At 45.5% G+C, this 23,221-nt stretch overlaps 1 protein-coding gene across 1 annotated transcript in view; it reads left to right on the forward strand.

The window, feature by feature from the left end:
- Nucleotides 1–11,481: 11,481 nt before the first annotated feature.
- Nucleotides 11,482–23,221, forward strand: part of IFIH1 (interferon induced with helicase C domain 1) — a 39,145-nt gene continuing 27,405 nt past the window's right edge. Inside the window, 3 exon segments of the mRNA XM_044303603.1 lie at nucleotides 11,482–12,038; nucleotides 19,809–19,968; nucleotides 20,518–20,670. Of these exon segments, the coding sequence (XP_044159538.1) occupies nucleotides 11,598–12,038; nucleotides 19,809–19,968; nucleotides 20,518–20,670 (754 nt within the window). The 5' untranslated portion in view covers nucleotides 11,482–11,597.

Below are 23,221 nucleotides of genomic sequence, written 5' to 3' on the forward strand. Positions count from 1 at the left end.
GCCCCCATAATATAACAGTGAACAATTGTATTTTGCACTTTACCTTTTTGTAGTTTTCTTTTACTTGTATGTTATTTATTTATTTTCCATCATTTTGCTAAAAAAAAATTTTTCCTTTCATATATTTTTGCAGCACTGTCCCCAAAGAGGTCTGACTTTCTTTTTTTTTTTTTGCACTTTTATTTTCCTTTTATTTGTATTTTTTTGTACAGTATATTTTCTTCCAATAGACAGCTATATGGACAGCCACACTCCCTCAGCACTGCTCTGCGCACCCTTTTTCTTGCCTAGTATTGTGCAGGCAAATTGGACATCTCTTACCAATTCCACTTCTCACTTGCTCTGCTGCAACGCTTCAGATGTCCATGCTCATACAGACTCTGCTCAGGTGATTTATCTCCTGATCATCATTACCAGGGTGACTGCCTCACATCATCCTAGTCAGGGACATTGCTCCACAACTGGTCTGCAGCCTGTGATCCCGGGCCTGGTCTGTGGCTCAGGCTTCAGCGCATCTCTGGCATAGGACAGTGCTCCACTCCCAACACTCGTGCACCACTTTGTCATCTCTGAGTCTCGTGCACCTTTGCTAGTCTTTATGCAGCGGCATCCCTCTTCTGGCGCACCCCTAGAAGAGGATACACATGACATCCCAGCATGGCTGCTCCACATTCTGCAGGAAACACTCTTCTGGTTCTGTTATCTGGATGAAGGAACAAGTGCTCTTCACCTGCTGCAGAAAAGCATAGTGCTCACTCATCCTCCGCTGAGAGATAAGTGCCCTAACACGCGGTATGCACGGCACTCTGCCCAATATGCCATTATCAGGTGCTTATGAGGGGATGCCTACTGTCCTTCAAATTGGGTGACATACTGGATGTGCCACTGCTTACCACTACAAGGGGGCTGGCAATTTTACCACTGAGCTCCCTCCATGAAGCTGAGCTCCCATCAACGGTGCTACATCTAGTGGCCAAACTGTGGCATTGCATCCAGGCCATCATTATCTTCCAGCGACAGAGCAGTGCAGCATTGTAACCGCAACTCAGCTTAGGGCATAAGAGGAGCGAGGCTTTGTACAGGGCAGAGCTGGTGAGGCTCTGCAGTCCTCTGCCCCCGACGATCACGTGATCGCTGGGTCTAAACTGCACATCACACCTCTCACCTGTGTGAGGAGAAGGCAGAAGTGCTGATACACTGCTTCTGTCTTCTCCTCGGGTCTCATGCTGTCTCTGACAGCTGGGGACCCGTCCTGCTACACTGCAGGAGCTGTAATCCTGCAATTGTGCGGCGCTCCCGACAGAAACACGGCTGATCGAACGATCAGCTGTGTTTCTTCCCAGAAGGATGGGGGCCGCAAACCATGGCTCTGGGGGCTGCAGGTTGTGCACCCCTGGTTTAGACCAACAACTACAGATTTTTTGGGGAACTGGAATAATAGCTGAAATCTTAAAACATGATGGGACAACCGCTTGGCACAATGACAGGTTAAAAATGTAACTGATCAGCACATTCCCGCAAAACCCGACCAGATATATTATCCGGGCCCGCAGCTTTCCCTGGGTTTATTTGACTTAAAACACGATGAACATCTGCCGGGGACAGGCTAACCATCCGCTCATCACAACAACCAATATGACTAGTCACCTTTGTATCATTAAAACCTCAAAACTAGTAAAATGACTATTAAAGGGGTTGTCCGGGTTCAGAGCTGAGCCTGAACATAACCCCTTCTTCACCCAGGCAGCCCCCCTGAGATGAGCATCGGAGCATTTCATGTTCCGATGCTCTCCAACAGCGCAGGGCAAGGGCCTTTTTCTTTACAAACTTACATTGCTAGGCAGAGGCTTCCTCCTAGCAGTGTTCCGGTAACATCACCGGCACTAATGGGCAATCCTTAGCGCTGCCCTAGCCTGTTTCACACCCCTCTTATTCTCAGTAGCTTTCTTGGGCCTAAGGGCTCATGCACACAAACATATTTTATTTCCGTGTCTATTCCGTTTTTATTACGGAACCATTCATTTCAATCGGTCCGCAAAACAAAACGAAAGTTACTCCATGTGCATTCCGTTTTTGTTCCACAAAAAAATAGAACATGTCCTATTATTGTCTGCATCACAGACAAGGATAGGACTGTTCTATTAGGGGCCAGCTGTTCTGGAAAATACGGAATGCACACGGTTATCATTCGTATTTTTTTGTGAATTCGTGTTTTGCGGACCGCTAAGATATGCCATACATGTCAGATAGGTGGGACAGGGTGAACGGACAGCACCTTGCACATGCAAACTGTCCTCCTTATTCCCTGGTTTGAAACTTCCAAAAATTGCCAAGCAGGTGTTCTGTGTATGTAATCATATTATGTGTGGTGCTGTCTGCTAAAGTGTGTATTTAATCTTCTCCCAAAATGCCCTCATTAGTAAGGGTGTCCCCAGTATTTATAATGCTCCCTGTGGTGGCCAATATTTATACTGCCCCCTGTAGTGCCCCCAATCAGGCTTGTGCGGTATGCCAGACCTTGCAGGGGTATTATGTGTGAGGTCACGGTGTGAGCACAGGACTGCACACACAGCACAAGACTGCACAGGACTGCACACACTGCACAGGACTGCACACACAGCACAAGACTGCACAGGACTGCACACACTGCACAGGACTGCACACACGGCACAAGACTGCACAGGACTGCACACACAACTGCACAGGACACATGACTGCACTGCACTGCACCTGACTGCACAGGACTGCACCCACGGCACAAGACTGCACAGGACACATGACTGCACAGGACTGCACACGCTGCACAGGACTGCACACACTGCACCTGACTGCACAGGACTGCACACACAACTGCACAGGACACATGACTGCACAGGACTGCACACACTGCACAGGACTGCACACACTGCACAGGACTGCACTGCACACACTGCACCTGACTGCACACACGGCACAAGACTGCACAGGACAGCACACACGGCACAAGACTGCACAGGACTGCACACACAACTGCACAGGACACATGACTGCACTGCATTGCACAGGACTGCACACACTGCACAAGACTGCACACACAACTGCACAGGACTGCACAAGACTGCACAGGACTGCACACACTGCATAGGACTGCACAGGACTGCACACACTGCATAGGACTGCACACACGGCATATGACTGCACAGCCTAACTTAGGTCTGAGCTAAGCTATTTATACTCACTGACACTGCTCCATCCTGTGGAGAATCGAGTGTAGTGCACCCTGACTAGGCCTGTATAAAGGACATTTGCATGTAAAATCACATTGTGACATGGAGAATATGACAGGAGATAAAATACAAAATACAGGCATATCACATGACATTAATACATGATAAAAACACGTTTGCGGGGCCCACAGTTACTTGAGTGGGACGCTGCACTTGGACTAGCCTACAAGGGTATAGGTGAATCCCCCAGTGGGCCCCTGAGAAAAGAGGGCACTAGTTTACCACCCCCTGCACAAGTAGCACATGACACAATAGACTTACTGCACTACCTATAGATAGCTATTGTACAGCACCTCAACCAGCCTAAGTTCATATAAAAAAGACTTTTGAATGTATCCGTATGGTGAGCCCCCAAAATACATTTTACTGGTGGGCCCAAGGCAAACCAGTCTGACACTGGGGAGACAGCCATCTTGCCTGTGAGCTGCTGTTAAAAATTTTTTAGAAAGCGTTAAGAAGATTACTTTACGGCAGCCCTATGGTATAGACACAATGGTCAGGAGGGGACATCATTGACTTTTATGGGACAGTTTTCTAGGCATGTTCTGTGACCTGTGCAGAGGTCATTGTGTGAGATGGGAAACAGCTCTCATTGTTTGAACACTGTGTGAATTCAATTAATTGCTATGGACTGACATTCTGCTGTTTTGCCACAAGATGCCGCTGTTTCTTAAACACAGCTAACAGACTGCAGATATTTGAATATTCAAAGGAGGTGGGGTTTTGAGAACCTGCTAGCAAGGAGACACAGCAGTCATCTTAGAAGCAGAGCTGAGACTGAGGAATGATGCTTGAGCAGAGAATCTGATGGGTCCAGGAGTGAGAAGACCCTTCAGTGACCACAGCTGCAGCTGAGTAAAGCTGATCATTGTCCAAGACCCAGATACTGTCCAGGGAAAAGAAGGACGGTTTCCAGAAAGGCTAATAAGAGCTGAGGAACAAGCTTAATACCCTGCAGGACCTCATGTGTCACCGCCAGTTCTGTGAGAAGATCTGGCAGACGTTTTTCTCTACCTCTTGTATGATGTTCTTTGTTTTGGTTTCACTTTCTCATCTCCTTTCCTTCTGCCAGGTGTCACTTATTTCGACTAATCGTATTCCTTTACGATTTCCTCCCATACGGCCTCACTTTGCGGTTTATACTACTTCCAGGATGAGGTGTTCACTGCTGGAGGCTGCTTCTGCTGTTTGTACAGATAAGTCTTTTACTTTATTGTGTTTCCTTGCTGGCTTGATTCTAGGTGACCCTGACTCCGTCTGTATTAAGTGCAGGGAGCCGGTGGCCGTGTCCCCTCACTATTATAGGGTTTTCAGGTGTCACACAGTATTAGGTACACGGGCATGCAATCGTCTACCATGCAGACCCTTGCATGTGCATAGCAGTCAGGGAGAGCTCTTAGGGTTTTATAGGGCTCACCTATAAGCTCCTCAGTTTGGGATCAAGCCAGTCGCTTGTTTATTTATATGTTCCAGCTATCTGCTAAATTCATGCGTGACATCATGTTTGCTGGAGAGACTGGTTGTTCGGTTCAGAGTCATCAGCGGATAAAGAGCAGACCCGGATCGGTAAGATCGTGCATTCACCTCATTGCAGAGTTAGCGCCCAGAGACTGAGACCAGGCCTGTAGTTAGCTAGTTAGGGTCTCTGCTTTGTGTCGGGCCAAAAGTGTTGCTACTGTTACTACAAGGACATTGCACATTTAAGAGCTGATAAACTGCCCCATGAAGTCCATCTAGTTCAGCGTTTTGCTCAGGATTAATAATCAGGCATGTGCCACCAGACTAGTTATGGGAGGGGGAATATTATAGAGCACAGTAAGATTATAAACTGTTGTGTTGCACCGCAGGCTAGCCCGTAATAAGCACCCAAACAATTGTTTGTGTTTGCTTTAGGGTAATAATAGGTAAGGCAAGGCAGTTTTTGTACAGCAAAATTTCCTTCGGCATCCATCAGAGGGCATTGTGCAGTGCAACACAGGGGTCTCAGCCTTTGGGCTGGGTGTATGTAAATTTATTTTATGTTCTTAGCATTTGTGGTTGTTTTCAGTACCACGTGTTAGTAAAATTCTGTTTTTGCAAAATCGGGTGTCGGAGTTGCTTTCCTCGTTCGTGACTTCGCTGTATCCTGGGGAACCCACCCCAGTACATGACTTACAACTTGGCGTAGTCGGCAGGATCCAGCGACCATTATGGACGGGAACGGGGCGGGAGACAAACAACGATGATACAGCTTGCCCCCTGCATGCCTGCCCCAGTAGGGTACATCCCTGTGGGGACACTATTGCGTCATCTGCCAAAATTTGATGGTAAAAACATGACGTTGCAGGACTGGACTGAAAGGAAGTGAAGTGCGGTTAGAATGTGTAACCTGACCCCCGAGCTGCGGGCAGAGGTTGCATTGGGGGCTCTAGAGGGTGATGTCAGACAGACAGTGATGGTAAGGCTCGAATCTGAGAGAGACACCCTAGAGAAAATATTCTCCCTGCTGAAGAGAGCCCAGGGGGGCGTGCTAAAGTAGTGCAGTTGCGGAGCCACTTCTTTAACCGACCACAGCGAGAGGGCGAGACCCTGATGCAGTTCTTCAATGCCCTACAGTAGACGCTAAATAAAATACAGCGGCAAGACTCATAGGCCATGGGAGCCTTTCGGGAGGTGGACCGGCTACTAAGAGACCAGTTCATAGTGGGGCTCTCAGACAAGTTCTTACAGGAAAAATTGGTAAGAGATGACCCAGACGACGGCCGAAATGGCATTCTACAGTGTCTACCTAGCCACCATGGAGAGAGAGGAAGAGTACTTGCCTGTGGCGGCGATATTAGTGAGTAGTACCCATGCTACAGGAGGTCGGTCTGCATCTGAAGACTCAGAGTCATGCGGACAGAATTGAGAGAACTTCGGCTGGAAGTGTCCCAGATGAAGGCAGATCTAGGCCTCCGGAAATGACCCCAGCACCCCACGTCAAGAGGGGGCCCCTCTGTTGGACTTGTCGACAGTACGGCCATATGGCCAGAGAGTGCCATGAACAGATGAAGTCCGAGCCCAATGCGTGAGGAACACGACCTGTATGCCAGCAGCCCCGTTATGGGGATTTTATGTACCAGAATCTGCTGCTAATGTTAAACGGTTTCTGTCACTAGAATTTTCACTATTAAACTGGCTGACATTAGCGATGTGCTAATGTCAGATGCCCCTAACTGTGCTATTCTTGTGATTATTCATGCCCGTTACTGTAGAATTCTAATGATATCTAATGACTCAGAAAGGCGTACCCTGCAATTTGTCCTAAACCAAAGCAAAATCAATGCATGTGCACCAGAAGATTCGGCCTCTGCACGCCAGCCTGCTGAACTCATGCGAGTAGAAAAAGAGGCAGCCGATAACTATACAGTTGACCCCAGTCCAGTGAACATTTCTCTTTCTTTCAAAACTCTGGCACCTTACACAGAATTTTAGGCGCCATTAGAGACCAAGCCGCTTTAAGCTCATCAAATCACATTAAAACCTCCTGAGACTAGTCGCATAGCAACCAAGACGCTGGCGCCAAGATTACCAGATGTGAAGCCTTCGCTTACGCGGTACCCAGCTGCCACTCTATTCCATCTTCCAACCCCCAAACATAGGGTATCAAATGGTGCCAATAACACCAGTGAGGGAGAAGTTCCCGTCGCCATGATGCAGAAAAGAAATGACGCATCAGAAATCGCTAAGTACTTCACCCTCAGGGACCTCATCAGTACTAGCCTTACGAACTTTGATGATCGCCCAGAGAATTATAGAAGTTGGAAGGCCACCTTCAAGACAACAGTTCAAACCCTTGGTGTTCCGCCTATGCAAGAACTTGACTTACTAATTAGATGGCTAGGTCCATGGTCTTCAAACTGTGTCAATAGACTCAAAACTGTTCATATCTACGAACCAGTCAAAGGCCTTTGTCTCGCATGGGAAAGATTAGAGCAGACATACGGCGGCTCGGAAGTAGTTGAATGTGCCTTATATAAACGACTATACGACTTTCCTGAATTATCCAATACAGACCACCGAGGGTTCCAGGAATTAAGTGACCTTCTTCTTGAGCTTGAAATCGTCAAAGGACACCCGCAGCTACCAGGTCTCAGCTTACTTGATACCTCCCATGGTGTGGGCCTGATTGTGGAGAAATTACCCCTCAATATTCAAGATCAATGGGCAACAGCAGGTTCAAAATACAAGGAGCAACATCGCGTTCCCTTTCCACCATTTTTATTCTTCTGTAAGTTTATCAAGGGCAGCTAGAGCCAAAAACGATCTGAGCTTCAACACCTTGGGGATCAACATCTTTGGCTCTACTAAACAGAGACACAAGACTTTCAGTCCCAGACAGAGAAACCCTAAAGGTTTAATTTCCGTTAAAAAGACAGGGGTTGTGCCCACTATTAACGCAGCCACTTTCATTGGAAATGAAAGCCCTGAGGCAGGGGATGAGATTCCAACACCTGAAGTGAAGCCGCACAATATCACCCTCATCTCAGGAACATAGCCAGAGAGATTCCTCCCCTTGATAACCATGCAGAGATCTTACTCCTGCTAGGTAGAGACATTCTCGAGGCTCATAAGATCCTTGAACTTCGCAATGGCCCTTTCAACGCACCATATGCCCAGAAACTTACAGTGGGTTGGGTCATCGTGGGGGATGTATGTCTGGACAGAATCCGCAGACCCTGCCAAGTACACTCCCTCAGAACCAACGTATTAAGAGGGGGACAAACTTCTTACTTCAGGCAGTATCCCAACCACTACTATGTGCAAGAGAGCCCCAAGCTGAAAACCAAGACATCCAGAGAGAAGACCCCATCGTTAGGCAGGAAGAATTAAATAACAGAATAGGGGAAATGGTTTTCCAAGTTACTGCTAAGAATAATACATTAGCTCCTTCAGCGGAAGATAAGGAATTAGTTACCCTCATGGACAGAGAGTTCTTCAAGGATAATAACAAAAGTTGGGTAGCACCTCTGCCCTTCCGAAAATTCAGGAATGACCCCCCAGAAGCAGCCAGCAAAGCCCTGCAAATATACCTTAGACCCTGCAGGACATGATGGACGAAAGAGACGGTATCTGGAGTATATTCCCACAGTCCCGGCTCCTGGACGCAGGTCCCACAAATCCGTCATTGATCATTCCAAACCTTCCACAGACATGGAGTGTGACCCCATGGTGAACTACTCCGCCAGGCTCCTCAGCAAGGAGAAACCTGACAAGGAGACCAAAAGAAGCCGGGCCCATAGTCAAGGAGAAGACCATACAGCCTCTTCTAAAAGGAGTAGAACATCTAAGACAATGGTGGAAGCTAAATGTTCTTCTGACTCGGAACCTTTATCTCCAGATGTAAATGAAGGAGGAGACATTGTTGCACAGTACGATGTTGACAATGCTGGAAACTCTTTGAAGTCCTTTAAAAAACTAGACAAAGATCTAAAGCCAAAATCCGGGATGAGCGAGTGTATAAAAGAGCACAACCTTTATAAGTTTCGGTGGAAGCAGGTACAACATCTCGGCAGTCAGTTCTGGAAAAGGTGGAAAAGAGAGTACCTCTGCCTCTTGTAAGAACGCAGAAGGTGGCAAGAACCAAGGCCTAATTTAAAGGAAGGAGATTTTGTTCTGGTAAGAGACAAACAAGTTGATCGTCTCGACTGGCCTACTGGTCTTATTACTAAAGTCATTTCCAGTTCGGATGGGAAGGTTTGTAAGGTGGAAGTAAGAACCGCGAGAGGTGGAGTAATCAAGACCTTCTTCCGCCCTGTTACAGAAGTTGTGTTACTCATGCCTGCAGAACTTCCATGTTGAGATCCCTTCTACCCAAGAAGCTCAATATCTTCTAAGACTGTTTCCAGTACCAGCTCTATGGCCCGAACTGAAGACTTATCCTTTTTTGATTTGAGTAATGTTTATTGCATATTTCCTTTTCAGGTAGATGGACATTATTTGCATCTGCAAGCTATTGTTATTTTATACAATTCCGTTGTATGCATATATATAGTGGTATCTACCAATACCAGACGGGGAGTGTCCTGTTCCAGTATCTTGCATTGTGCATTGGTATGCTCCTCTCCCCCCCCCCCCCCCCCTCTGTTTTTCAGGCTTCTAGTTAGTTTAGCCTAGCCACTCCCTGTTTTCCCAGTGATACCTTGCTCATAGTGTGCTCAGCTTTCTGAGTAGCATCATCCATCTTCTGAGTTAGAAGTTATTGTAGGCATAATTCTTTTACCATCTGGATTACCCTGCAACATCTTGTAATAGAATCTCTGGATTAAAAGGCTACTTGATTAACGCCTGGGTGTCTGATGCGTAAGCTGTAAGTGGAGAAAGTCAAATTCAACAAGTCACTCCCGTGCGCCTAGAGGTTGCTCTACACAGGTGCGTGATTGTATATAGCTGACTTTCGAAACGCCACACCCCCTCCATAGTAATAAAGACCTCTGTGACCCCTCTGTATTAAAAACAAAAACACAGAGTAACTACTCACCTTGTCCCGTTCCTGAAGCTCATGGTCCTCTCTTCCCTGCAGGCACAGATTGCTATGCAGCACTGTGTGCACAGAGCCGGCAGCGCGATCCCTGAATGGTGGAGCAGGGAGAAGTCTTCCTGCTTCACCATTCAGAGCACCGGCGGCCTGAAGGGGGGAGGGGGGGAGCGCTGGGAGCTGTATTGATGGAAGCGCTCATTGCTTCTGGCCTCTCGCAGCTGTGCTGTGGGCCCCGGCCCTTGCCCAGGTATGCCGGGTGCTGACGCCGGCCTTGGTCAAAGAGGTGAAGAGTCCTTGAACGGCACCTGACCCAGGAGTGATGTTTTGCTTGGGCACACATCACAGCTGAGGCCAGCCATTGGCTGCAACAGCACACATGACCTCCGTCTGTACCGTAATAGTTTACATGCGTGGACTGTAAGACCTCAGAAGAAAGCCAGGGACTCACAAAGCCAGTGCTTTCCGGAACGAGCCTGGTCATGTGAAATATCCCTTATTAAAAGTCTGTTAAAAGTACAGGTACACTAAAGAACCGGGCAAGGCCTCTGTGGGTCTGCCATAGTGGGAGAAGGTCATGAAGACAGAAGGAAATTGATACAGTAAGTATATTGGAAAATTGTATTGCAATTGTATTGAAAATGTTTTATTTGCTGCAACCATAAAAGTCACCCTATATGAGCTGATTATTGGAAACAAACATTTGAATGAATGCTCGTTTTCTTTAATCGTCCCTTGTACATTTGCTGCCAGTCACCGTTGATTGACCAAATGCTCTTTCAATGGATCAAAGCATTGTTGATGCTGACACCAAAATCACCACCTCTGGGAAGTACAATGGGGGTCATTTACTAACATTCTTACGCCAGTGTTTGTCATAAAAATATTTGCAAGACCCCTTTTTGCGACTTTTAACACACTATTGCGACAATATATTTTTGGACAATAGGAGTTTTTTTACGCTGTGCATCCACTTGAGAATGGGAGGGCGCTGCTAGGTCCGGGTCGGGCCCAGGACTTTGGTTCTGGCTAATAAAAACAGATGTAAAAGAGGAGCAAAAAGTACTTCAGTCACGGGCTGGAGTATTTTTTACTCCAGGCGCACAGACTGTTGGAGATACGCCTAATCTATGACGAGGCTCATACCTCATCCTAAATTAGGCAACTTCTCTAGCAGTGCATAGAACGCTGGTCTTTGTAAATGACCCCCGTTGTCTTGTGTAAACTGCGACGGACATTTTTACTCTAGTTTTTGACGACCCCCTCTCTGCAACTATTTGAACGCTCGTGTAAAAATATTTTCTTGCACTGGTGTTTTCGCGCCGCCTTCAACACATAGGAGTGTCGAGAGTGTGGCGGGGGCATGCAGAAGATGCCAGGACTTTGGCCGCAAAAAATTTACCAAAAAGAGGTGTACATTTTGGCAAGAAATTACTGCAGCCAAGGGGGTTAGTCTACTTTTTACACAAGGCGTATGGACTGCTAATAATTGCCTGCTCTGCCCATGTAAATGTGTCTTTATACTGTATCATTTATGGATCAGAATAGAAACTGATCCCTTCTCTTCGCCCTCAGGCAGTTTTAGTTTCCAGCTTGTGACGCAGCAGCGAGTGAAAGCCCCAGCTGAGAGAGGAGCAGGGCAGGACTTTTGAGATAATAGAACAGAGAAACGAAACTGAAACCAGACTTCCAGTTCTATATAAACTGGGAGGGGGAAGATCAGGAAGACAGACTCCAATACTGCAGTGCATGCATGAGACAGTGTTATCTGTACAGCTGGAGAGAAGAAGACACAAGCTTCTACAGGGTCGCGTCAGCTTTACCGAAAAGCAACTATGCAGCAAGACAACAGCAACGAGATCCATGAAAACATGATAGTCATGTTCAGATCCAGGATCTGCAGCCACATCCAGGTGATACCGGTGCTGGACTACATGCACAGTCTGGATCAGGAGTTTAAAGAAGTATTAAGAGCCAAAGCTGCCACCGAGAACCAGGAGGCCGCCAGAATGCTCTTGGATCGGCTCTTATCAGAAACCAGGAGGCCCAACTGGTTTGAAGAGTTTGTCACTGCTGTCAGGGAGGCAGAATGTACCCAAGCTGAAATGTACCTGAGCCCCGAAAACCTACCACCCCCCCAAAAAGAGGCCAAGTACGACTACTGCGAGAAACTGATTTCTTGGCTATCTCCGAGGCTGCTTAAAAAACTGGAGCCTAAAGAGACGACAGCGATGTGCCTCAGTAAAGAAATATGCAGCCAGGAGGACGCGGACATTGTGAGTTTTTGTAACTTTTTGGAGTAAGGGAAATTGTCCAAGTAGTGCAGCTAGTCAAGCGGTTGCAAAACTACAACTCTCAGCGTGCACACTTGCTCAGCTGTTCTCAGAACCTCCATAAAAGTGAATGGAGCATTCTGGGAATTGTAGTTTTTACAACAGCTGGAGTGGCGGAGGTCGCTGACCCCTGCACTGGTGCATTCATTAGGTATTGCTGCTGCAGAATCTGTTGTTGTAGACTAGAGCAATATACCGAATTGCTGCATAACTAGACAGATTTTCAGTGGTACAGGATAAATTGAAGCAATTATATATTGTTGTTTTTCTTGTATATTAGGCAGAAATATCACAATTTATGCCTGCATCAAGGGTCGATCCATTTTGCTTGCTTCTCTTGTACTAATTTTTAACTTGTGTGTGTGTGTGTGTATGTCCACTAAACGAATCTGCACCGTCGCATTTACAATCACGAAATTTGGCACACAGGTACATCAGGTGTCCGGGAAGGTTTTAGACCAGGTCTCAGCTCTCTAGGACGTATCGTTCCTGAGATATTCCCAAAAAAATGCATTAGCCAATAGAAGCTTGGTCACATGACCCTTATCAGCCAATAGAAGCTTGCAGGTCCTCCAGCCTCCACATACAGTTTTACTCCAGGTTTCCATAACAACCCAGCCATTTATCTTCACTGCTGTAGGAGAGCTTTAAGGAAATCTGTCACCAGGATAAATCGCTATTGAAGTAAAGCCATGGCCTAATAGCACTTAGTACCTTATTTCCAGATGTGCCTTTGTTCCAGCAATAGATGTTTTTATCCTCTGAAAATCTAGTTTATTTGGTATGCAAATGAGCCAGTAAAGTGCCTAGAGGGGCGTTACTCTTGCAGTAAGGAGCCCAGACACACCCCCTGCCACAATGTGTCCACCCTCAAAAGACTTAAAACCCCGCCCCCAGGTCCCGCTAAGCCACGGCCCTGATCTGGTTAGGCCACACCCCCCCCACTCCTGAGCCGATGGGGATTGAAAAAATGAAGGTAAAAATCAACTATCAGCTGCAGGGGTGGGAGGGAGGGTGACTTTCTCCCTGCAGCTTACACTCAGACAGCACAGTGCTGCTGTCTTAGAGTGAGATGCTCAAAAGGACACGCCCCCGATCTGGTTAGGCCACGCCCCTCCCACGCCTGAGCCAAATTAACTTTTAGGTCTTGCTAAGCCACGCCCAGATCTGGTTAGGCCACGCCCCTCCCACTCCTGAGCCGACGGGGATTGAAAAAATGAAGGTAAAAATCAACTTCTGTCAGCTGCAGGGGTGGGAGGGGGGGTGACTTTCTCCCTGCAGCTCACACTCAGACAGTACAGTTCTGCTGTCTTAGAGTGAGCTGTTCAAAAGGACACGCCCCCGATCCAGTAAAGGCCACTGTTAAGGGGGCGGGCCCCTGTGTAGATCACTGTCAAGGGGGTGGTATGCTGTGAAAGTCACTGTTAAAGGGGAAAGCTGCTGTAAAGGTCAAAGTTAGGGGGGTGGGCTGCTGTGGAAGTCCAATTTTAAGGGACAGGGCACTGTGAGGGGGGGGGGGGGGTCAGTGTTTAGGGGTGGGGGGCTGTGGAGGTCACTGTTTTGGGGGTGGGGTGCTGTAGATGTCACTGCTATAGTGGATAGCTAGTGCATTATAAGTAAGAAAAAGTACATAACATATGGTAAGTATCAAATTAAATCCCCGCAACTCCCCTCCCTTTTCCCTAGATGCTGATTTCCGTTGTCAAGAATGCTCCACGTCTCCTTTTTAACCGGCTGTGTGACAATATTTATTTCGGCAGTTAGGGGGCGTGTCAGCGGCCGTGCTGGAAACGGGTATAAATGTTGGTGGAAAACTACTCCATCTGGGGGCTGGAGTAGTTTTTCTTTCCTAGTGCTTGGACTGCCTTAGATTCGCCAAATTTATGTCAAGACACACGCCTCGTCATAAATTAACCAAATCTTATGGCAGTGCAGGGGGAAATCTATGACTGGTGCAAAAAGCCGGTTTCTAGTAAATCACCCCCAAGGTATTTCCCAACCAGCTCAACTGTTAGGCTAGGGCTACATAATGACATGTGGTGCACGACACATAGGGCACAACTACACTGCAACATGTGTTGCGCAACATTTTTTATAATGTTAGTCTATGGTGTTGCACTGCGACATGCTGCGACTGCGACGTGACAGTCGCAAGAAAAATCCATCTTGGATGGATTTTTTTGCTACTGCCGTGTCGCAGCATGTCGCAGTGCGACACCATAGACTATCATAAAAATTGTCGCGCGACATTGGTGCGACATCAATGTCGTCGTGTAGCCGTAGCCTTAGGCTGACATGAAAACACAGCCAAGTCTCAGATATGTCGCAGGCGCGTCGCGTCTCGCATGCAACTTGTGTGCGAGTTATATTGAGCAAAAGTCTGGATTTCTTGCAACAGTCACGTCGCAGTATATTGCATTGCAACACCATTGACCAGCAGTACAAGAAACCTTTCTGTTGCCATGTAGTCTTAGCCTTAAAGGGGTTGTCCCATTCTGGCACACAGACATATGTCACGCAACTCCATTGACTTTAATGTAATTAAAGTAATTTTAAATATCCTGTAATTATGTGACAAAGTTATGCTTCTGAGAAATCCCCTGTGAGAAGCAAAAGCACTTTCTTATTGAATTAGTACAGTACAGTAGTTTTTATTTTATTTTTTATTGCCAACTGCAATATCCACAATGACCAGCAGGTGGCGCCATGTGCAAATAAATTTAACTTTGTACACTATTTTATGTCTATTAATACACACTAAAGCCTCATAGACACAAGCAGGGGCGGACTGGGTACTTAAAGTGGCCCTGGAAAATATACTAAAAGTGGCCCTGTTTTGTAGTCGGGTCCAAATTGATGGAAGGAAGGGCCAGCAATACCATACTGTGGCACATTATACCACCCCAACAGAGCCAAATACCACAGACCATCACAAAATACATCCTGGAAAACTTCCACTGGGCAGCCGTGAGACGGGCTCAGGGGGTTTCCTGGTCATCGGCCCACCGGGAAATTTCCCTGTAAGGTCTATGGCCAATCCGCTTCTGGGCACAGGCATAACATGGCAGAACAACTGTGATATCAAGATCAAGCTAACACAATCCTCCTACCTCAAGTTAAAAATTCTCAGCAGGAATTTCCTACTTATAAATTATGGTAAAACTGGGTCAAACAGCCATTGCAGCTCTCACAAGGGTTTTTACCCAGCTTTCCTGGATGGCAGTACTGCTTAGCTAGGCATCAACAGGAGAGCAAAACGGTAAAAAAAAAGCTGTTTTCCAACCCCCTGTTGTATCTGTACTCAGGACCAGATCAGCTACAGGTGAAACTAAAAAAATTAGAATATTGTGCAAAAGTTCATTTATTTCAGTAATGCAGCTTAAAATTAGAATTTTGTGAAAAGGTTCAATATTCTAGGCTCAAAGTGTCACACTGTAGTCAGCTAATTAACCCATACCCCCTGAGCAAAGGGGACCTGAGATTGAGACTTTGGGGTTTCATAAGCTGTAAGCCATAATCATCCAAATTATACCAAATAAAGGCTTGAAATATCTCGCTTTGCCTGTAATGAGTCTAATATATTAGTTTCACCTTTTAAGTTGCATTACTGAAATAAATGAACTTTGCACAATATTCTAATTTTTCGAGTTTCACTTGTATTACTCAGCTTTCCAAGGAGCAGAGTAGACATGTTGCTACATGTCTATAATAGCATTAAAGGGCTTGTCCAGCAGAGGTTTCCTTCACCATGGTCATACCATTTTGGATCATGTAATGCATGGCCGACCCTAATAGTCTAATTATCCACTAATATAAAACTCAGAGCGCTTTTATACCAGCCAGGGATCGGGGCAATTATCAGGAAAGAAAGAAATAATTTGTCCGTGCAATGGTGCCACCAATCACCAAACAAAGGAACTAGGAGGGCTAAAACGTGATTTGTTGGCAGTACATCGCCCTGTGTATACAGGGGATGTGATTCCGACAACATGCAAACTGAAAGGGGGATGAATGATCGTAATAACTATCATTCATCCCCCATTCTTTTTACATTGGCCCATGTGAAAGCCCTCTTAAAGTGAATGGGTCATCAGAAAATGACCTATTGTTTAAATATCGTTTTTATGTTTAACCCTTTCAAGACCAAGCCATTTTTCACCTTCATTACCAGGCTTAATTTTGCAAATCTGACATGTGTCAGTTTATGTGCTAATAACTTTGGAATACTTTTATTTATCCAAGCCAGTCTGAGATTGTTTTCTCGTGAAATCTCGTACTTAATGTTAAGGGTAAATTTGCGTCAATAAGTTTTACCTTTATATTATCAAAAATCCCAAATTTACAGATTTTTTTTAAAAAAATTTAATTTTCTCAATTCGAATTTCTATGCATTAAAGTCAGATAATGATACCTCATTAGATAGTTTTTACTTCAAATTCCCTATATGTCTGATTTTGAAAATCACATTTTATTTTTTTAGGATGTTAGAAGGCTTAGAATTTAAGAAGCAATTTTTCAACTTTTCTATAAAATATTCAAAACCGACTTTTTCAAGGACCAATTCAGTTCTGAAGTCACTTTGAGGTCCTTACATAATAGAAACCACCCATAAATGACCCCATTTTAGAAACTAAACCCCTCAAATTACTTAAAAAAGGTTTTACAACCTATGTAAACCCTCTTAGCTGTCCCACGCTGTAACCCCTTGGATGCCGCTGACAGCGTCATCTAAGAGATTACAGCAGAGTGTCAGCATACAGCTGACACTCGCTGTTGATGGCGGCGGCTCAGGAACAGAGGCGCCACCATCAGATACAGCAGGGGCACTGCACAAGGGGGCACAGATAAGAACTGGGGAGGGGACACAGATGGCATGGGCCATGGATGGGGGCAGAGGCCATGGATGAGGACAGAGGCCATGGATAGGGGCAGGCGGGCAGAGTTGTCGGCACATACACAGTGCCCGGCCGGCAAAGATGGAGGCAGGGCGCACAGAAGGGGGCACAGATCGGGGCAGGGGGCTCACATATTGGGGGCACAGATTGGAGGCACGGAGCATATAGTACCTGATTTCAGGCTCTGATCTGCAGAGTGGACTTTTACACTGCAGCGATCCAATTGGTTAGTCTGTGCAATCGGAGAGATTGCTGGCAAGGGACCTCTCTAATTGGTCCCTTGCCGGCATTACTGGACTCTGCATTGTCCATGACATCGGCAGTGCAGGGGCAGAAGCTTTACAGACGTGGACAAAATTGTTGGTACCCTTTGGTCAATGAAAGAAAAAGTCACAATGGTCACAGAAATAACTTTAATCTGACAAAAGTAATAATAAATTAAAATTCTATAAATGTTAACCAATGAAAGTCAGACATTGTTTTTCAACCATGCTTCAACAGAATTATGTAAAAAAATAAACTCATGAAACAGGCATGGACAAAAATGATGGTACCCCTAACTTAATATTTTGTTGCGCAACCTTTTGAGGCAATCACTGCAATCAAACGCTTCCTGTAACTGTCAATGAGACATCTGCACCTCTCAGCAGGTATTTTGGCCCACTCCTCATGAGCAAACTGCTCCAGTTGTGTCCGGTTTGAAGGGTGCCTTTTCCAGACTGCATGTTTCAGCTCCTTCCAAAGATGCTCAATAGGATTGACGTCAGGGCTCATAGAAGGCCACTTTAGAATAGTCCAATTTTTTCCTCTTAGCCATTCTTGGGTGTTTTTAGCGGTGTGTTTTGGGTCATTGTCCTGTTGCAAGACCCATGACCTGCGACTGAGACCAAGCTTTCTGACACTGGCTAGTACATTTCTCTCTAGAATTCCTTGATAGTCTTGAGATTTCATTGTACCCTGCACAGATTCAAGACACCCTGTGCCAGACGCAGCAAAGCAGCCCCAGAACATAACAGAGCCTCCTCCATGTTTCACAGTAGGGACAGTGTTCTTTTCTTGATATGCTTCATTTTTTCGTCTGTGAACATACAGCTGATGTGCCTTGGCAAAAACTTCGATTTTTGTCTCATCTGTCCACAGGACATTCTCCCAGAAGCTTTGTGGCTTGTCAACATGTAGTTTGGCATATTCCAGTCTTGCTTTTTTATGATTCGTTTTCAACAATGGTGTCCTCCTTGGTCGTCTCCCATGTAGTCCACTTTGGCTCAAACAACGACGGATGGTGCGATCTGACACTGATGTTCCTTGAGCATGAAGTTCACCTTGAATCTCTTTAGAAGTCTTTCTAGGCTCTTTTGTTACCATTCGGATTATCCGTCTCTTAGATTTGTCATCAATTTTCCTCCTGCGGCCACGTCCAGGGAGGTTGGCTACAGTCCCATGGATCTTAAACTTATGAATAATATGTGCAACTGTACTCACAGGAACATCTAGTTGCTTGGAGATGGTCTTATAGCCTTTACCTTTAACATGCTTGTCTATAATTTTCTTTCTGATCTCTTGAGACAGCTCTTTCCTTTGCTTCCTCTGGTCCATGTCGAGTGTGGTACACACCATATCACCAAACAACACAGTGATTACCTGGAGCCATATATATAGGCCCAATGGCTGATTACAAGGTTGTAGACACCTGTGATGCTAATTAGTGGACACACCTTGAATTAACATGTCCCTTTGGTCACATTATGTTCTGTGTTTTCTAGGGGTACCATCATTTTTGTCCATGCCTGTTTCATGAGTTTATTTTTTTACATAATTCTGTTGAAGCATGGTTGAAAAACAATGTCTGACTTTCATTGGTTAACATTTATAGAATTTTAATTTATTATTACTTTTGTCAGATTAAAGTTATTTCTGTGACCATTGTGACTTTTTCTTTCATTGACCAAAGGGTACCAACAATTTTGTCCACGTCTGTAATTCAAGCACTTGGATTAAAGAGTTGCCCTAATGTTTATATACCTGCTATCTGCATGGGGAATGTGCAGATAGGACGTATATAGCTGTATGGCAGTCGGGAAGGGGTTAACATATCTTTAAAATATTTTCGCTGATGTTTTTATTTTCCATGTCAACATCTATATTTACACAAAAACCATAAAATCCTTCAGGTTTTGCACCGGCCACAAAGCTAATAGGCGCAACTTCTTGGTCTGTACAGATCACTTTTCTGCAGTTATCTGCTTATCTGTAACTCTAATCCTGCCTGTAATTGTATCACCTTTGTGTATAGATAAGACAGGATCCACCATTCACAGTAGGTGATTGTCAGATCTTATCTATTCTTTCCTTGTACAATGACCTCTGCATGGGTCACAGAGTGGCCTAGAAAACTCTCCCATAGAAGTCACTGAGGTCCTCCCCTGACCATTGTGTCTATGGACCATGGGGCTGCAGTAAAGCAATTTTCTTGATGCTTTCTAGATGCTGTTCAGAACAGCTCAGGTAGGATGGCCGCCCCCATAATAATGTTCAGGAAAAAGAATAAAAAAATCTGCGATCAGAAAATAAAAACTGGTTATATAAAAATGATATATCTGGTTGCAGATAAAATTTTGGGTGAGACATTTTCTTTAAACAAACGCAGATCGACATGACTATGGTCATTCTGCACTCATTAGTGGCCTGTATATGGCATCCCTTACCCTAAGCCAGGTTCACACTGTGCAGTTCTCACCCAGTCTCCTCGACTGCATGACATGAGTTTTTGGGTGAATGAAGTTCCCTGTTACATCTGTATTACTATGATTTATTGCAGATAAATGGAAAACAGAACGCCTTTGACGCCAACAGGGAACTTCTCAGCAGGATCACTAAGAAGAAGGACTGGTTTAAAGTGTTTGTGGCTATATTAAATCAGCTGGGAAAGATGGAGCTCATTAAAGAGTTAACGGGAGGCACATATGAAGAATTTATAGGTAACATGATATCTGTACCGTTTTCCTTTTCTCCAACTTTCCAATCGCCCACTAGATCAATAAGGCCACATTCTCACCTGCAGCACAATGATCCGGCACAAATGCCAGCTGTCGACCGGTCCATGCAATGGCTTTTGTCTGGCCGAAACCCAGCCAGGTCAACGCCAGACCTTGTTACTGTCAATGGGGATCCAGCGTCGAACTATAGAATCCAGCAATGCCAGATACAGAGAAACCCGTCAAGTTTGTCTCTGCCGGATCTGCTGCTGGAGAGGTGAACGCGACCTTAGACGGACCCAGGGGTGCACCTAGCCCTTGTGCGCCCCTCCCCAATGCCAATTTCTTAACCTAACCCCCTTCTCTTCAGACCATGGCCCTTTGGCTGCCCCCACCCTGTGCTGCCTGAGGCGATCGCCTCACCTGGCCTCATTGGTGGTGCCATATTGGGTATTCAGTTTACATCTCCAATTCTCCAGTAGCTGTCAGCTATCCCTTCCCCGTACATCTCACGATTACAAGCCTTTAACAGCCGTATTGCTTCCAAAACAGATGGGGCTGAGGAAATAGATGTGGACCCTGCAAATCATAAAAGCAATTGTCTAGATGACAGCGTACGTTCTGAAGTGACTGACCGGCAGAATGACAGCCATGATGTGACAGGCGAGAGCAGCGTATGTGAGATGTCATACTCAGAGTGTTCTGGTAAGTAGTGGGTCATACGTCTAGCCACATGTCTAGAAGTGCTCATGCACATGAACATATTTTCTTTCCGTGTCTGTTCCGTTTTTTGGGGGGAACCTATGAAGAACTATTCATTTCAACGGGTCTGCAAAAAAAACGGAAGTTATTCTATGTGCATTCCTTTCCTGTATTTCCATTCCGCAAAAAAAATAGAACATGTCCTATTATTGTCAGCATCACAGACAAGGATAAGACTGTTCTATTAGAGGCCAGCTGTTCCTTTCCGCAAAATACGGAATGCACACGGACGTCATCCGTATTTTTTGCGAATTCGTGTTTTTGCGGACCGCAAAATACATACAGTCGTATGCATGAGCCCTAATAGCATTAAAGGGGTTGTCCAGCCACTTGCATATAAAAAAAAAACTTACAGTAGAATGATATAAGAAGCCATACATACCTTATCAATCCCCGCCGTTCCTGGTGCTCCCCGGATGCTGCGCTGGTCTCTGCACTTCTTGCTCCATCGATGACATGGACGTGTGACCACTGGTGTCAGCACCGCACAGGTGATATAGCCATGTCAACACGTCATCGCAGGAGCCCGGGAAGTATGGCCCCTTTCACACGAGCGAGTATTCCACGCGGGTGCAATGCGTGACTTGAATCCTGACCTATTCATTTCAACGGGTCTGTGTACATGAGCGTTTTTTTATTTTTCACGCATCACTTGTGCGAAAATCGCAGCATGTTCTATATTCTGCATTTTTCACCCAACGCTGACCCCATAGAAGTGAATGGGGCTGCGTGAAAAAACACATTGCACCGGCAAGCAAGTGCGGATGCGATGCGATTTTCACGGATGGTTGCTAAGAGATGTTGTGAGTAAACATTCAGTTTTTTATCACGTGTGTGCATAACGCATTAAAACGCATTGCACCCGCGCGGAAAAAAAACTGAACAACGGAATGCAATCACGGACAAAACTCACTGAACTTGCTAGCGGAATCGCGCGATTTTCCCTGACAAAGCATCCGGGCCAAATCCGCGACTTTCGTCTGCAAGGGGCCTATCAGAATGGGAATGGTGTTGAAATGTAGTAATTATGTTTTAGCATTTTTCTTTTCTTTTGGTGGCTGGACAGTCTATTTAAGGATTATTTGCACAACCAATTTTTATTTCCCCATTGTATCTAAAATATAAAATGAAGTAATTCCGGCAATACTCTTAGGCCTCTTGCACACGGCCGTTGATCGGCAGTTCCATGCATTAGGGACCACAATTTGCTGCCGTGATGGATCGAGACCCATTCAACTTCAATGGGTCCATGATCCGTCCGCATCGCATAAATATAGAACAAGTTCTATTTTTTTGCGGTGCGGAGGCACGGAGAGAAACCCCACGGAAGCGCTCACAAACTAGACAAAGGGCTTGTTGTAGTCTGTAAGCATGACAACACATAGGCCAGCGCTGGAGCAGCACACACAGAAGGGTAATATTTTGTAAAGTTGTTAAAATATTTTATTTAATTTTATTTATTTATTTTTCAATAATTTTTGTTGTTGCAAAAGTGTCCATAGCCTCCAAGACTAAGGAGGTCATTTATTAAACTGGTGTAAAGTAGAACTGGCTTAGTTGTCCCTAGCAACCAATTAGATTCCACCTTTTATTTTCCAAACGAGCTTTCCGAAATGAAAGGTGGAATCTGATTGGTTGCTACCAGTTTGATAAATTACCCCCTAAATCCATAGAGTACCTGCACACGCAGATTTCAAAACAGAATACCCGCACAAAAAACGTAAGGATTTCTGAGCGTTTCCGTACCAAAAGCCACATTTGTTACTTGCGATTTTTGGATTTGATGTGGTTTTGCCGCAGTTCTCACTCTTCAATTGAAAAAGGTGAAATCCGCACCAAAAATCACACAAGCAATTGACATGTTGCAGATTTCTAAATCCACACGGCAGGTCCATTTCTGCACAAAAGGAAAAAGCAAAGTGTACACGCGTCATCTTATCTCATACACTTTGCTGGTCCTTTTCTACACGTAAATCTGCGCAGAAAAAGCGCCCGAAATCCACATTGTGTGCGCCACACTTAGGCCACCTGCACATGTTGCGTTTTTTTTCTGCATGGAAAAAACAAAATGTGTTACCGTACTAGCAAAGTGTATGAAATGACACAACTCTTATGTACATTCCATTCAATGGGGCCACAAAAGATCCGGACAGCACTCCGTGTGCTGTCCGCTGCTCAATTCTGTAGCCCTGCAAAAAAAGATAGAACATGTCCTATTCTTGTCCGTTTTGCAGACAAGAACAGGCATTTTTATTATGGGCAGCCCGTTCCGTTCCAGAAAATTGCAGAACTCACGGGGCCGGCTTCCGTGTTTTGCGGACCGCAAAACGTGACGTGGTCGTGTGCAGGAGGCCTAAGACTGTTCTTGACCCCTTGATCCAAACTCCAGTAGAAGTAAATTACAAATCATTACTATATCATCAAACGTCTCATGTGGCAAATCCCTGCATGGATGGCATACATTTGTGTTCATGTCAATTAATTCTCGTCCTAG

Source organism: Bufo gargarizans, chromosome 8, assembly GCF_014858855.1.
Source record: "Bufo gargarizans isolate SCDJY-AF-19 chromosome 8, ASM1485885v1, whole genome shotgun sequence".
Classification (NCBI taxonomy): Eukaryota; Metazoa; Chordata; class Amphibia; order Anura; family Bufonidae; genus Bufo; species Bufo gargarizans.